Here is a 17,468-nt window from a genome sequence, read left to right as displayed (position 1 = left end):
AATTACTTTCTTTCTCAATTATTCCTGAATTTCTTTGGGTCTCGGCATGATGTGTAGCTTTTAAGGATCTTCTGGTGGACCTTACTGTGTCAAGCAGCTCCTATTTAAGTGATGCCTTGATTGTGAACAGGTGTGGCAATAATCAGGCCTGGGTGTGGCTAGAGAAATTGAACTCAGGTGTGGACAACCACAGTTATAGTATGTTTTAACAAGGGGGGCAATCACTTTTTCACACAGGGCCATGATGGTTTGGATTTTTTTTCACCTTTAATAATAAACACCTTCATTTAAAAATTGCATTTTGTGTTTACTTGTGTTGTCCTTGACTATTGTTTAAATTGGTTTGATGTTCCGAAACACTTAAGTGTGACAAACATGCAAAGGAACAGGAAATGAGGAAGGGGGCAAACACTTTTTCACACCACTGTAGTTGTATCTTTGATCTTAAAAGCTACGGGATAATGGTGTTGTGGTAACTTGGAAAAAAAAAAAAAGCATAATAATAATATTCTTGATATCACTAGAAAAAAAAGCCTTTGAAAATGTGTTTGCAATAACTCCATCATTATCACCATAAAGCAGCTTCATTATTATCCCATTAAAGAAGAGAATTGTGCGCTGCATTTCGAGATTTCATAATTTGCCCCGTCACAAATGTTAATTCTCCATTACGAACGCTAGTTTACAAGACCGACCGCTTCTGGCTCATCCTTGCTTCAAAGCATGCAAATCTGTACTTTGGACTTTTGTCCGATGGACTTGTGTGCACACAATTGGATAATACGACAACAGACATTTGTCCACAGAAAATTTGAAAACCTGCTATCCAACATTTGTTGGCGGAAAGTCCGACAATATTTGTCCGATGGAGCGTACACATGGTCGGATTTTCTGCCAACAGCCTGTCATCACACATTTCCCGTCGGAAAATCCAATCGTGTGTACATGGCTTAAGGTTTAAGTTTTAAGGCATCACTTTAGGGGTTGAGTTTTAAGTTTCATTAAGCAAAGGGATAACTATTGTCCACATTAAAATTCAGAAAGTTTTAAAGGCACTTATAAGAAAATTATTTTGTTACCTGCTTTCAGCGTCAAAAGCCCAGCACTGAGAACAATAGAGTACTGACTTTATGTGCTGTATGCTTGTTCAGACAGTATGACAGCCAGGCAACAAGCATTTTTCGAAAAAGGTCAGCAGTGACATTCCTCTCTATAGCACCTAAACTGATGAGCTGTAAATGCTTTTAAAGCATCCCCTATTCAGATTTCTGGGCAACGTCATTTTTGTGATATCGTGGGCACACACAATTTTAAAACTTGGAATGTTTTATCTACTTACTAGATGCAACCTCATTGTTTATATTTTACCAATACATGTGTATTATATTGTGTGTGTTTGCACTAAAAATCATTTTATTATATTTTGCCCCGAAAATTAGCTTTTAAAAAACAGTTGCATAAATATCATGCGACATAAAAATTAGCATTCACTTAAAAAAAAAAAAAAATTTAATTATATTTGAATGCAACTAGTAGAATTCACATTTGGAAAGATATTGTCTCATGTAAATCCCTTTTACAGCAGGACAGACTGGAAGAAGGGAGGCCAACACTAGGAACCAGCAAAGTTTTGCTTCAGTGCAGATGAGATGAAAGGGAACAAACAGACTGGAGGAGAGAGCAGGGAGAGCAGAGTGATGTGTCCTGCTGTTCCTTCATTGTCCACTGACAGGCTTCCATGTGTGTTGGATCATTTAGTACTGGTTGTAGCCTTCAAGGAAGTATTAAGAAATGGTTTTGATGGGTGGCAAGGACGTCTGGATTAGAGCACTGACAGAACAGTGATAAAATTGCTTTGGAAAGCAATATATTTCCATTATATTTATTGTAACAATTTTTTTGCTAGGAACTCTGCTTTAATTTTCAATCTGTGTAGACTATAAACTGTACTGATATAAATGACTGCTGCTTAAGGAGATGAAACCTACTTCTTTAAGGAAAGGAGAGTCAACCCCCAGGTATTTTGACACCACATAGAGACAGAAGAGGTGACGGTCAATTCCTTGTCCCGTCATGGCCAAGCGATACATCTGTTGGTGCTTCTCTGCCGCTGCCTTGAATAACTTAATTTTATTTTCATTCTGCATGAAAAAAAAGGAAATTTTATTAAACATATTAGTTCTCTGATCATCGGTAAAAGTCACTTCCTTATTATAGCATTTAAGAAAAAACAATGGGGCGCACCACTAGATAGATTAGAACATAGGACAGTCTTGCAGCATGAGCTCTCTTCCAGTAGCCTATGCAGAAATAAATGTGCAACCCCATTATAATCCAGTTTAAAGAGAAGAACGTACCAAAAACATTGTAATAAAAACCGGAGAGATCACAATGGTCAGATTTAGCCACATGTACAGGAGCGAATGCTTAGGCCCATTCACACCTCACCATTTGAGATCACGGACAGAATTGCTGCAATTCTGCCCCTGATCCTAAATTGTGGCAATCACAGCACAGCGCACTGCAGGCGTTTGGATGTCATTATCATCAATGGTACCCTAAACAAGATGTGATTCTACCGCTATTATCACGCATCAATCGTGGCAAACCACGCCTTCACAAATTGTGTGAAGCTAGTCAACTGAAAAGGAGCAGGAGCTTCTTTTTGGGCAACAAATGCACATACGGCAGCCCATTCAAGTGAATGCGCTGCCCTATGCAACACACGGGATCGTGTGAAAATCGCAATGTTAAAATCGTGTAGCGGTGATGTACATTCCCACTACATAATGAAGTGAAAGGGTCCTTTAAAGTGGACTAGCATTAGATATACAGGAAATGTGTTAACATGCATGTCTTTGCGCATTAATTTGCAGTGTTGCGTATTTTCAATGAGCATTTGATGCACATAAAGATGCATCAAGTGTGTCATTACACATCAACATGTGCCATTGCGTGTTTTGACACATGCTTTAAGATGCGTTCTGATACATTACCATTGCTTTTCATGGAAGACACATCAAGAAATCATGCAAAGGTGTGAATCTAGCCTAAGTGCAACATCTACATGTATTTATTATTCCTCGCAGAGATCACCCTACTTCTGACAATGCCTTCTTCTGCTTTACTCTTCAGGAATACAGTGCCACCTTTTTTCAAGCACTACCCAGGGCATCTACTTCCTGAACTGAGATGATGACATACCTCCTCAGGGATGACACCATCATGTAAATCCTGGTGCCTATGCAGTTCTTGGCTGTGTTATCCAATGTCACAGTTCACCCTCTTACTTTGTGACTTCCTTCAGAGCCTGATCAACAAGAAAGATGGGACTAAAGCAATATTTCCATCTGCCAGCAGCAGACTGATGGCATCATCTCAGCCAAAGTCATTTTCTTGGAGCTCAAGGAGAGATTTTTAATGATACGAGAACCTTTATAAACAATAATGCCGCGTACACACGAGCGGACTTTTAGATGGACTAGGTCCGACGGTCTTTCGGGGGAGTTCCGACGGACTTTCCATATGAACGGACTTGGCCACACACAATCACACCAAAGTCTGACGGATTTGAACGCGATGAGGTACGACCGGACTAGAATAAGGAAGTTCATAGCCAGTAGCTGCCCTAGTGTCGGATTTTGTCCGGACTAGCATACACACGAACGGATTTCTCCGGAGTTCTGGTGGGAAAATTTAAAACATGTTCTATTTCTAAAGTCCGCTGGATTTTTGGCAAGCAAAGGTCCGATGGAGCCCACACACGATCGAATTGTCCGAAGGACTCGTTCCGTCAGACCTTTGCTGTCAAAAAGTCCGGTCGTGTGTACGTGGCATTAGGGTTCATGCACACTGCAGCTCAAAGAAGCGGCTCCTACAGGCTTTTGAGCTTTAAGCTCTCTTTTTTTTCTGCCTGGAAACTCACCTCCATGTTAGCCAATGTGTCCATGAACACTTTGGCATTTTCAGGAGTTCACAGGCATATGCTCTTACAGGCAGAAATAAAACCCACCTAACTTGCGTTTTTGAGAGGAGCTTTCAAGCAGAAAAGACGCGGAAAAACATTAAAGAAATCATGAAAAAGCTCAAAGAAGCTTGAAAACCACACACACACACACACACACACACACACACACACACACACACACACACACACACACACACACACACTAAAACAATTAGGACAAATTAGCTGAGGGGAGGGTTTATGAAAAAAAACACAAAGCTCAAAGAGCTCAATAAAAACGTGCAAAAGAACTCAAAAAGTACAAACTTCTTTATGCTGAAATAAAAGCTATGCCTGTAAAAGCAGTTTTTTTTTGAGCTGCAGTGTGCATGAGCCCTAACACTGCTACTCTATATTGTAACATTTCAGGAATTTATTCATGCAGACTTGTAAAAGCTGCTGAAGGGTCTGCTTTGGGTACTTACACTTTGTTTGGGATCTGCCATGGCCAACACAAATTCGCTGGCTTCAATAGTACAGGAACGTACAGTTTCGGTCCTGCCTTCCCTGAATAATCTGGTCATGGAGGCCTCATACGTCAGACAGAATTTTCCTTTGTCCTACAGTGAACAAAAATGAAAAGACATGTGAAGTGATCCAATATAGTTGTCATTCCTTTTGTAGACAAAACTATAATAACCTCAGCAATGCACAGAAAAGAGCCTCTGAAACATTACAGTTGGATTATGATGTAAGCAATGTTCTAATTATGAACAAATTCACCATTTTATTATGAACACATCTTATCTGGATCCATTGTATTACATGGCTTGCATAACAACTTTCCAAGCCCTCCAGTCTATTTCAGCACAGCCATTTATCGCATCAAAGCTTACCCGAAAATGTGCCAGCTGAAGAGCCAACTGGACAAAGGCATCTGGGCTTGTTCGGGTTTTTTTGATAAGCCCTTTGCCAAAATGTTCAAAAGGAAATGAATGAAAATCAACGTCATCTGCAAGAGCATTGGCAACAGTTAAGGAACTCTCAATCACGCTTTGGCACTGAAACAAAGAAACGAGAGGCAAAGTGTTAGCCAAAGGTTGGTCATGATTTTCCATTGGTTTCATTGTAAAAGATACAGTATATTCATGTGCACAATAAGTGTGATCACACAGTTACTAAAGGTGGCACAAGATGGGACACTTAACTATCATTTAGTCTGCAAATTTGGTCAATGGCGAGGTGATATACTGTATATTCATGATTAAACACCTCCCATTCTTCAATAAACAGAAAATAGGCAAACTGGAGCCCAATGCACAGAGAAAATCTCCATGTGTGACGAAAAGGACTTCTGACAGGTATACGGGTCTCCTAGGGAAGCACAGTAGGGTTCAATCCTCATTGCAGTGGCATAATATTGGCCAACCTACCAACTGTGTGAACAAAACAGCTGCTGGAATTAAATCTGTTTCTTTCTGGTAATTACTACCATCACCTGACAGATTATTATCTATGCACTACTTTCTTTAAAAATAAAAACTCCCATTGCTCTTTAGGGCTCATGTAAATCGGCATTAGACTGAAGCTGGCCATACACTAGTAGCATTTTGTTTGAAATTTGTTTTATATTCTAATCATTAGTGGGTTCAAATCCAGATGAGAACATTCGAAAGAAGCAGGATGGAAAGTTTTTCCTTGAACAAAAATTTCTAACAGTATATGTAGATTGAGTTCAAGAAGGTCCATTTATTAAAAAATTTAATGTAAAGCCTCATACACACGATCAGACTTTGTACAAAGATTCCTGTGGATTTTTGTACAAAGGGCGTCGGCCGAGAACTTGTATTGCATACACACGGCAGGACTTTTTCAGCCAACTTTCACCAAATCATGTGTTTTTTCTGCTCTTTACCGCCACCTTTGGTCAACTTCTGTATTGTTGTCTGATCTTTTGCATTGGTTCTGAGCATGCCTGTTTGTACTTTGTACAAAAATCCTATGGTTTTCTGTACACACGATCAGACTTTGCTCCATCGGACTTTTGTTGCCAGAAAGTTTGTCTGTTCGCACAGCCAACAAAAGTCAGATGAAAACCAAAAAGTTTGTCCGATGGAGCGTACACGGTCGGATGTTGCTCCAAAACAGCTAATTTGCATGTTTGTGGTCAAAAAGTCTGATCGTGTGTATGGGCCTTTAGAAGCTTCACTTTATAAAGATTACCCAATCTGGTGCAAGGGGAAAAAAAAAAAACATAATTTTTGCTTGCAAATGATTGGATAATGGAAATCAGCATGGTTTCACTACATTAAGTGCCAGTTCACACAGGGGCGACACGACTTGCAGTGCGACTCACAGACGCGACCTGCACACGACTTCAGCAGCGACTTGCAAAACGATTTCTGTATAGAAGTCAATGCAAGTCGCCTGAAGTCACCCGAAAAATAGTATAGGAACCTTTTTCTAAGTCAGAGCGACTTTAGTCGCTACTATTAGAACTGTTCCATTGTACAGAACGGAGCGCGACTTGTCAGGCGGCTAAGTCGCCTGACAAGTCGCTCCTGTGTGAACCGGCACTAAGGCTGCTTTCACATTGGGGCGGGCGTTGACGGTAAAAGAAGCGGCGCTATTTGGCCTCTTGCGGGATGCTTTTAACCCCGCTATTGCCCAAATAAATGTTAAATGCACCCATGTAGCACCATTGACGAAGCGCATTGCAGGCGCTTCGGCAGCAGTGCCCATTCATTTCAATGGGCAGAGGCGGTGGAGGATATACCCCGCTCCTTCACCACCCCAAAGATGCTTTTTTCTTAACGTCCTGCCAGCGCAGCGCCCCAGCACTTGGGCTTTCACATTGGCACTGCAGGGAGGTGTTTTTCAGGCGCTATTTTAAGCCCAAAAGTGCCCCAGTGTGAAAAGGGTCTTACTAAGCTCTGGGGCTGCAGCTGCACTAGCAAAGTGCACAGTCTATTTGCCTTTAGTAAATCAACCCTATTGATTTGTATAGGAAAGAACAATTGCCTCCAGCAGTGAGCAAAAGAGAACTATATTGTTGGGTATTGAACAAAAAATAAAAACGTTTTCTGGCTGGAATGCTCCTAAACCAGGCAAAAAATGACTCTGGCTAGAAAACTATTTCCCTTTGGGATTAATAAAGTATTCTGTAAAAGTAGAACACAAAATCTGAATCTGTAATTTACGTTGTCAACTTTTCTCTTTCATTTGTGAATGAATGTGAGATACGGCATTGTCTTCTTATAACAGAAGTTATTTACACGTCCTTACAAAGCCTAGAAACAAGGAACTCAGTTTTTGTTTATTGGTAAGTTGGTGGAATCATGCAACTCATTCCTTTTTTTCCCCCCTTTCACCCCTTCTGTCCATCCAGAACCACTGGCATATAGCCCAGATATAGAAGTCATTTTTACAGCCAAAAATATCAACTTACATACAGCTGTTCCAGGCTTCTTAGCCCTCATTAACTGAAAGATATTCAGTACGCAATATCTGTTGCTGCTATGTTCTAATAGAATTATAAAGTAACCAAATTAAATGATCATTCTAATTGACTTTTAGGCAACAAATGCTACATTGGTCAATGCCTAGAAAGCTAACAAATGCCATCAGCAATCTTTACTGCCAACCTGACACTGATGAGCTTAGAAAAATGTTAAGTGAGACAAGTCATATTAAATCTCTGCACTGACCCTTGAGATGTGTAGACTGGGACAAGTCTTGACACAAGATTAACCACATCTCGCCCAGCCTATAGCAGAGCGGCCTATAGCAGAGCCGGTGGTTTCATTATCCTGGCTGGGCTTCATATGCCGTCCAGCAGGAAAAGCTGCTTGTGTACAGCAATCGGTAGTGCGGTGTTTGACTCTGGCACACCGAATCTCCGATCTCAGTAAAGAGCCTATGACGTAGGCTTTTTACCATGTGATCAGCTGTGTCCAATCACAGTTGATCACATTGTAACCAGGAAGTACCGGTTATCGTCATTTCCTGTATTCGCGCTGACAGGGCGTGAGTAGAAGAGAGGCGATTGGTGGGTCTCCTGACAGGGGGGGGGTCTGCGCTGATGATCAGCGCATTGATTATCAATGCAGACTCATCAGCGGTGCCTACAAGGATGCCCACACGAGCCCATCTAGAATGCCAATCCGTGCCCATAAGGGGATGCCAATCAGTGGCCATCAGTAATGCCTGCCAGTGCCCATCATTGCCACCCATCAGTGCAATCATTTATTCATATGGCAAAAAATTATTTTCTGATTCCCGAAGGCAATCCATTGATCCACAATGTAGCCATTTACAGTACATTTGTAGTATTGTGCATCTTACCGCTTCAGGGATATCCCACTGCAGTCTGCTTGGAGGAGGGATGCTAGGATTAAGCTCTCCTTTACAATGTCCATCTTTTTCGTATCCTAATTCTAATTTATCAGTTGCCATAGCGTACTGTACATGCAACACAAAAAGAAAATTGTAAAACACAGAAGCAACAACATTGTTCAAAAAAAGGACTTTTATCTAACTGCGTCAGTCTGTGTGTACGATTAAAGTAGAAGTCCAGCCAAAACTTGTTTACCTGCACTTTTCCTATGAATCACAGGAGTGCAATTTATTCTGCACTCCTGTGACCCGTTTTCAGCGGAGAGTGGACTGATGTCCGTTCTCTGCGGACGTCATGATTTCAGTTCAGGCACCACGTCCTCCCGACCATGAAAACTGGATGCGCAGAGTGCCTGGAATGACACCCGGCTAAGATTCTCTCTCAGTAAGCTGCTGAGAGCCTGAGATGACCTGACCGCTCCGCCCCCTCCACAGCTCACCGCTCCAGTGAGCGAGGTGGGAGACGAGACAGTTCTCTGCTCATAGAGCTCTGAAAACTGAGCGATCGGTGATGTTCGAATGCTTGGTTCTCAGTGCAGAGGTGCCGTGGGACAGATGCAGCATTGGACTGATGCTGCATTCCACCTATTTACGTATGAAAAAAAAATTTTTTACTCCTCTTTTAAGCCTGGCACACTTGGTTATTTTTTTATTTCAAACCCCAAAAAAAAAAAAAAAAAAAAAAAAAAAAAAAAAACTGGCAGCCCCAGTTGGAGCTGCTGTAATAACAGACCAATGTTAGTACAGGTATATGCTCCGCTGAGCTGTTGCGTCTGACAGGGGGACAGGCCCCCCCCCCCCCCCCCAGAACACTCCAATCAGCACGCTCTGCCATGGGTTGAAAAGCGCTGATCGGGGAAGGCGGTCAGCTGTTGGTTTTCCAGCATGCTCATCTGACAGAAGCTGGCCAAATGGGCGACTTCTGCCGGACTGGCTGACATACACACAGGCCGAATGTCAGACGTTTTTTTATTGACTTGCCAAATGTCTCCTGCAATTCAGCCCGCGTGTACTAGACATTACAAGCAAGATCTACACTACCATTTTAAGGTAATCATTAATATGTACAATGTGGTTAAACAGACTGGTGATGCATGAATAGTTTAAAATCATTTACCTCCCAGAGATGGCCCAAAATTGGGGCATCAGCCCAGGAATGTTCACAGTTCATGCCCATCTTCCCATTCTTGAACACAATGAAACTGATTGTTTTATCAAACCATCTGGAAAAGAAAAAAAATGGACTTAGGAAACGTGTGCTAAGAGCAATAGCAAGTTTGATGGCTTAGCACCTGACCAGTACTTGAGTGTATAGAAGCTGAAAGTTGGCTGCTATTTTCTGATTGTTTGCTATGGGTTGGTACTTTAAAGATCTTCTACACTTGAAACAAGCCCAGTGTTAAAACAGCTGATAAAATGTGAAAAGTAAAATAACTGCTCTAACTAATAAGAGCTGATGTTTTGGAAGGAGTGTAGAAGAGAAACAGAAACCCGAAAGATATGGAAGACACCATTGGGTAAGTCAGTCCTTCAGATGCCACCCATAGTTTTAAAGTAAATCTGCTCATAATTTCTTTTAAAAGTCCCGACTCCATCATCAGCTCATACTCACCTTTCATTTACACACTTGCCATCCAGTTTACCAATGACAGTGAAGAAAACCCGGTACTTCTGGGCATAGCAAAACATGTGGCTTACTTACATGGGGCAGGGAAATCTGTTTATATACAGGGGGCTGTCAGATCACTTACATGGTTCAGGGAAATCCCTCAGTTGTGTAAGCTTCAATCAGAGCAACTCTGAGCTTACACAGAGCTTATTTTTTCAAAAGCAGTGGCTGAACAGATCAGTGGGGAAGCAAAGGAAAGGTGACCACGTGCAACTGGAGAAAAGTGGGATTAAAGTGAGGCTGTTGTTCTGCATTGCAGGGCCAAAGCACTGCTTCACTTAAAGGTTTCAGTTGGCATTTGGTCGGCTCCGCTCCTCCCAGGACCTACTGCTCTCTAGCAGCTCTCTTGTTACCTCCTCTCATGCTCGTCTTCAAGACTTCTCCAGAGCCTCTCCCATCCTCTGGAACTCCCTGCCCCGGTATGTTTGATGAGCTCCTAACCTGTCCACCTTTAGGAGATTCCTGAAAACTCACTTATTCAGGGAAGCCTATCCCACACCCACCTAACAACTGTCCCCGAGCCACCCCCATCAAATCATTCCCTGCATCTATTACCTTTTGTACCACCACCCCCTCCCTTTAGAACGTAAGCTCTACGAGCAGGGCCCTCCTGTCCCTTCTGTATTGAACTGTACTGCAATTGCGCTGTCCCCCCTCTACATTGTAAAGCGATGCGTAAAATGTTGGCGCTATATAAATTGTGCATAATAATAATAATATGCATAGGGGTGGTTTCATTAAAGGCAAATAGACTGTGCGCTTTGCAAGGGTAGTTGCTCTCACTTTTGCCAGAGCTTGGTGAATTTGGTGAAGCTTCACTTTGTAAAGAATACACAATCAGGTCCAAGGAAAATAAGAAAAACTGCATTTGTGATTACATATGATTGGATGATTAAAATCAGGGATGTGCAGTGAGGCACTGACTCATCAGAGCCAGATACACAAAGGTTACATATTCACAAGTTACATATTTGATTCTCATTAGCTACCAACAGTCCTGATTTTATTAAAACAAGTCCTTATGTTGGTTAAATTAGTAAACTATGAGAAATAATTAAAGTGCCATTTATAATCTATATAATAAAAGAATAGAACCTGAACCATTCCATGATTATATAGATTATATATAGCACCTTCATTAGTTCTCAGTTTAATAATTTAACCAGCATAAGGACTTAATTTAGCATATGTAAATGGCATTCAACCCATACATGGGAGGTATCACCGCAAATGTTAGAGCGAGAGCAATAATTCTAGCGCTAGGCCTCCTCTGTAACTCTAAACATGTAAAAAATGTTAAAGTGTTACCTATGGAGATTTTTAAGTACAGAAGTTTGGCGACATTCCACAAGTGTGCGCAATTTTGAAGCGTGATATGTTAGGTTTCTATTTACTCGGCATAACATCATCTTTCATATTATAGATAAAAAATAAAATCGTGCTAACTTTAGATTTCTTTTTTTTATTCGTAAACAGGTTATTTAAAAAAAAAAAAAAAAAAAAATAAAAAAAACGGGTTTGAAAAATTTCTGCGCAAATACCGTGTGACATTAAAAGTTGTAACAACTACCATTTTATTCCCTAGGGTGTCTGCTAATTATATATATTTTGTAGGTTCTGCGTAATTTTCTAGCAATAAAATTATGAATTTTATACGTAGGAGAGCAGTGTCAGAATTGGCCTGGGTGGCAAGTGGTTTAATACCATAAGCTGTATACAAATGATTATATATTGTTTTTAAGGCAATTTACTATATTTTCAAAAACTGTACTCAAACAGGTGGCTTAACGGACAAATTACTGAAGTTTAAAAGTTATAACGTCAAACCAGTAATTTCACAGTAAATATATAAATAATAAATGATTATGTTATTATAACATATAGCATAATAATATATGATTTATCTTGGTTAAAATAGTACATTTTCAGCAGCAGCAGATTATTCCTCCTAACTGTGTAAGAAAAACATGGGGTTATGGGTAAACCTTATACCCATAAACCCATGTTTTTTTCCTTGTAGTTAAGAGGGCTAGACACATGCCCCCTTCATAGACACTGCAGTGAGAGGAGAGCCTCCACTGCAGCTTTTTTTATTGGACAGCTTGGACCAATGGTGCTTTACCATTGGTCAGAGGCTCCAAGTTGTCCATTGAGCTCAGTGCCTCTCACAAGAAGTGAGAGGCACTTTGAGCTCATCCTCTCAGTCTGCTGCAAACAGAGTGTGCCAGCTTGTATTCAAACTGGCCGCTCTGTATGCAGCTTCTGACAGGTTGTGCAAGGAGCCCCGTATCTCAGGAACCATAGGTGCTAGGAGCCCCAGATTTTGACCAGTTGTGGAGTAGAACTATTACCCCAGGTCTCCGAGCTATGACCCTTGAAGCTCGATCATTTTTGTTTTGTTTTTTCTTGGCAACCGAGGCCCTGCCTCACCTGATTGCATGTCCCCGATTAAAATCAGTAGAACTACACCACATTCACTTAGCTCTGGGGAAAATGAGTGCAGCTGAAATTACTGGCTGCATTAAAGTACAACTATACACTAAATTGAAAAACGTCCTACAGTATGTGTTCTTAGAAGCACAATACAAATAAGCACAACATTTTACTAACTAAATCTTCTTTTTTCTTCTTTTTAAATACCTGGTGATCCTGCCACCTCTTGGGTCCTCCATCAGGAGGAGGCAACGCTTCAGAACCCTTTTGCGAATTAACGGCAACATTGCTATCCTTAGCAGCCGCACATATGCTGATGAAAATGATAATCAACACTGTCACAGCTGATACCCCTCTCTGCCACTCACTGCCTGGTACATGATCCAAGAGGGTACCCTGTGTCTGGAGAAAGTAACGCAGGGCACCATCTAGCATCTCACATTCAGTGGAGTGAAGATCTCAGCAACCACTGTAGGGATGTCAAAGGGGGAATAAATATAATCATGTACCCTTGGAGAAAGTAGGTTAAAAAAAAAAGTTTTCGTAGCTAAGGGTTATGGATTATGTTATAAAAACTTTTAGACCGAGGTTAACGTTAATGCTGGGAGTGTTAAAGTGTTTGTAAACCCTTACAACCAACTTTGACCTACAGGTAAGCCTAGATTAAGGCTTACATGTAGGTCCAAGAAATATCTCCTAAACCTACACGGTTTAGGAGATATTTGCTGAAAGACAGGCACCGCTGTCTACGGTGCATGTGCCGTAGACAGCAGCGTGCAGGCGCACGGAGCGCGCCGCGGTCAACGGCGATATGCCGCGAGTGTCGGTTCCCATGCGCATGCGTGGGAGTGACGTCATCGCTTCTTCGCCGAATGACAGCGGCAGAGCAGCGAGACCCACCGAGAAGATGGATGCACCGGACTACAGGGGACAGCGGTGACTTCGCTGGCTCCTGTGTCAGGTAAGTGACACATAATGGACTACTATGGGATGCATAGTAGTCCATTATGCTTTACCTTTGCAGGGAATGAAAGAGGAAGTAAACTCATCAGGGTCTACTTCCTCTTTAAACAAAAAGTTAGCAAAAATCAGTTTTAACATCTTCAGCCAGATATAATCTAGTAAATGCATGGAAATAATTGAACAATTACATTGAAAAAAAAAGTCTCCATGTACAAACAACACTCAGAAAGAATACCTGTCATAACATTTCCCATGTAAGAGAGACTTGGCATATTTGTCAAGAGATGTCACAGGGTCATCCTTGTTGTATCCTTGTTCAGTGTCATCCAGGGTTACAAAGAAAGCCGCTTTCTCAACAGCATCCAGGCTCTGCCTGTTTCTTCCATTTGCAAAGTAGGTTTTACGAGCATTGGCCCAAGGTACCCTGTATTATACACATACAAAAGAACTGCGTTTATCACTGCTATGAAAACCTAAATGTCTGTATAGCACAATTCCTGCAAAGTAAATCCTATATATTCTGTGATTATTTAAATGTTATCAACACCTAGAAATTAGTTTATTGCTATTATGGGTTACTGTTTCCAAAGCAAGACAGCAAAAAAAAATATATCCACTGAAATTTTACAATAGATATAATAAGCTTTAGGGCCTGTGTCAATGGGCTTTTGTTGGCATCAGGTGGGTTTTTCATGCCCTTAAGGCTTAATGTACATGAGACGTTTTACAACCTCCCCTGAATGATTTAACTTGACAGATAGTAACCAACATTTAAAAATGTCAGTTTTCTGTGTTTACATGCCGCGTTTATCCACGTTCGCGTTTAGAAGAGTTATTTTTTTCCAAATAGTCAAAAAGTTTCAAATGCCTCTGAACATCCGTTCTGAACGCATTTTTTTGCTTTCCAACCTAAACTCAACTAGAAACAACTATAAATGACCCCGTGTACATGTACTGATAAGATAACAGAGGAGAGTTCAGGGGCAGCTTAAAAAATTGTCCACCTGCTCCTAAAATGTCCATTTACCAGCAGCGTACATGAAGCCTAAGGCCCCCTTCACACTTGTCCTACGACTTGGGACTGCAAAGTCACATGACAAATCGTTCCCTATGATTTCCAATGACAACCATTCATATTAGAAAAATGACAGAAGTTGCACTAAAAAGTCCCAATTATTTCAGGAAAATTCTTCATTAAAATGGCATGTTATTGATCAACATTAAGGATGAAATAAATTCTCTTCCCTATGGCACAACAGTGACTTCAACCAGAAAGTGCCCCGCCACCTTAAGAAAAACCTGCTTACCGAATGGCAAGCAAAAAAGGCTCGTGGCTATAGCCCAGCCAAGTCCTTTAGCTTGCATGGACGATCAATGGCCGAATAAACCATGTGTTTAGCTGAACATATGGAGAGACTGGACGCTATGGTCAGTCTTTTTTTCTGGGTCAATTTCTGGGTTTAACGGCCACGGACTTCATAGATGGTGCCAGGGCATGGGAGATCTACAATCATCCATCTTGTGTTACTGGGTTATTCGGCCATTGATCGTCCATGCAAGCTAAAGGTCTTGGCTGGGCTATAGCCACGTGCCATGTTTGCTTGCCATCCAGTAAGAACGTTTTTGTTAAGGTGGCGGGGCACTTTCTGATTGAAGTCACTGTGGTGCCATTGGGAAGAGGATTTATTTCATCCTTAATGTTGATCAATAACATAATAGCTGTTTTAATGAAGAATTTTCCTGCAATAATTGGGATTTTTAGCGCAGCTTCTCTCATTTTTCTATCTATTATTGTGTGTATCTCACTTCAAGCTACTGCTTTGTTTATTTTATTTGTGTTGGGACACTAGCGTGGTTTCTTGCCCAATACTGTTTAAACCATTCATCTTAGTATGACTTCAACTCGTGCCGACTTCAAAGTAGGCCCTGCACTACTTTGATGCGAGTTCAGGTTCATAGACCTCAAGTCTCCCTTAAATCGTGGCAAAATCACACGGTAGTGTGAAAGGGACCTAAAAGTCTTTGGGAATGCAAAGCTTTTTGAGGCAAGGTAAATGCGGGACAGGAGGAGGTCAATGGCAGGTCAAATGCACCCGTTAATGAATTCTGGTTGTTCTCAGAAGTGTCTCAAACTGATATCATAAACACGAGCGATTATACAATTCTTACATAACTGTGCAGGTGTGACAATTTTTACATTGCGACATTAGTCCAGCTTGGACCAAAGTAAGTATGCATGTGTCATACCCATGGAATCCCCATGAAAGCTTGAAATCACTGTAGTGGGCAATGCTACTACAGTGAAAGACACTAGCTTCTCCTAGAGGCTGCCCCAATTATAAATGGAGCACAAGACCATGCAGACAGACAGTGGACTTGCAGTTTAACCACTTGCCAACTGCCCTAGAGTAGCCGTTCTGTGCAGAATTACACATTATATATATATATATATATATATATATATACTGTACATGTGATTCTGAACTTCCTGGTAGGGGGGCGGGTGCTTACTGCAGACGTGACACATCGGCTGTGATTGGTCATAGCAGAAGCTGATCAGTGGTTGCCGGCCAATTGGTGTCCACCGCCACCCACTGATTGTCGAGAAGAAAGGCTGGAAGGAGCTCTGCATATGTAAACTATGCAGAGCTCCATCCTGACAGTGGGGATGTGATGGTATTTGTTTTCCTGCAGGGAAAGAAAATCCATCACATCCCTTAGACTCCTTTAACACTGGGGTGGCAGGTCTGTTAGCGGTAAAGCTCTCTACCTCTGTTTAAGCAGCGCTTTTCGGCCGCTAGCGGGGTGCTTCTGAACCGCTTTTCAGGCACTTCGGAAGTGCTGCCCATTCATTCCAATGGGCAGGGGCAGTGTAGGAGCGCTGTATACAGCACTCCAAAACCGCCCCAAAGATGCTGCTTGTGGGACTTTCCCATCCCCCAAGCGCACCGCCCCAGTGTGAAAGTGTGGCAGTTTTCAGGTGCTATTTTTTTGCAGTGAACGGCCTGAAAACTGCCTCAGTGTGAAAGGGGTCTTAGTGAAAGCAGCACACAGTATACACAAAAACAGAGGTTAGGCACGCATTTAACCCTTTGATCTCCTTAGATGTTTAACCCCTTCCCAGCCAGTGTCATTAGTACAGTGACAGTGCATATTTTTATCACTGATCACTGTATTAGTGTCACTGGTTCCCACAAAGTGTCAAATTGTCCGTTGTAATATCGCAGTCCCACTATAAAAGTCGCCAAACCCCCTCCATTACTAGTTATATATAGTTATAAATATTCCAGTATTTATCCCATAGTTTGAAGACAGTATAACTTTTTAACTTTTACGCAAATATACGCTTATCGGAATTTTTTACCAAAAATGTAGCAAAATACATATTGGCCTAAATAAAATTTTTCTAATTTCTGTTATTGGATATGTTTTATAGCAGAAAGTAAATATTGTTTTTTTTTTTTCAAATAAAATTTTTTATACCGCAAAAAATGTAAAACTCAATTGTGATCAAATACCACCAAAAGAAACCTCTATTTGTGGGAGATAAAGGACATAAATTTAATTTACGATGAGGATATTTGCCAGCACACCACAGACCCGACCACACAAAAAACAAAAACAAAAAAAAAAAAACGTTTGGACTCAACTTGAAGATCGGTAGTGTGCTGGCAAACATCTTCATTGTGACTTTCATGATCCCATCTCCAGCTGCAGAACCAGAATCCTAGAGCCTTCTCCGGGAACGTGTGCGATGGGAATATAGATTGTTAAAAATTCATGTACAGCGTTGCATGACCGTGCAATTGTCAGTTAAAGTAACGCAGCGCCGTAACACAAAAAATGGCCTGCTGATGGAGGGGGGTAAATCTTCCGGAGGCCAAGTAGTTAAAAGGCTATGCTCATTTCCCCCCCTTTATAACCAGGTCCTTGGCTGTCACCTTGATATGAAATTGTACAGTAAATCACAGCACGATTTAAAAACCGTCATTTAATTATTAAATAGCCTACATGGAGTACTTTCTACATATGTTTACTGTTCAAGGTCCCATTTATTATCAT

At 41.3% G+C, this 17,468-nt stretch overlaps 1 protein-coding gene across 3 annotated transcripts in view; it reads right to left on the bottom strand.

The window, feature by feature from the left end:
- Window positions 1-17,468, bottom strand: part of CPT1A (carnitine palmitoyltransferase 1A) — a 112,892-nt gene that overhangs the window by 17,664 nt on the left and 77,760 nt on the right. For all 3 annotated transcript variants that reach the window (XM_077460794.1, XM_077460796.1, XM_077460795.1), the window contains exons 11-16: window positions 13,642-13,830; window positions 9,459-9,564; window positions 8,291-8,407; window positions 4,843-5,007; window positions 4,432-4,566; window positions 1,989-2,141 (exon numbers count right to left, since the gene is read on the bottom strand). In XM_077460794.1, coding sequence (XP_077316920.1) covers window positions 1,989-2,141; window positions 4,432-4,566; window positions 4,843-5,007; window positions 8,291-8,407; window positions 9,459-9,564; window positions 13,642-13,830 — 865 coding nt within the window. The remainder of the gene's footprint in view (window positions 1-1,988; window positions 2,142-4,431; window positions 4,567-4,842; window positions 5,008-8,290; window positions 8,408-9,458; window positions 9,565-13,641; window positions 13,831-17,468) is intronic.

This window comes from Lithobates pipiens, unplaced genomic scaffold, assembly GCF_037356315.1.
Source record: "Lithobates pipiens isolate NorthernLeopardFrog02 unplaced genomic scaffold, aLitPip1_a1.2 Scaffold_10, whole genome shotgun sequence".
Taxonomy (NCBI): Eukaryota; Metazoa; Chordata; class Amphibia; order Anura; family Ranidae; genus Lithobates; species Lithobates pipiens.
This window is presented reverse-complemented; position numbering and strand designations above follow the sequence as displayed.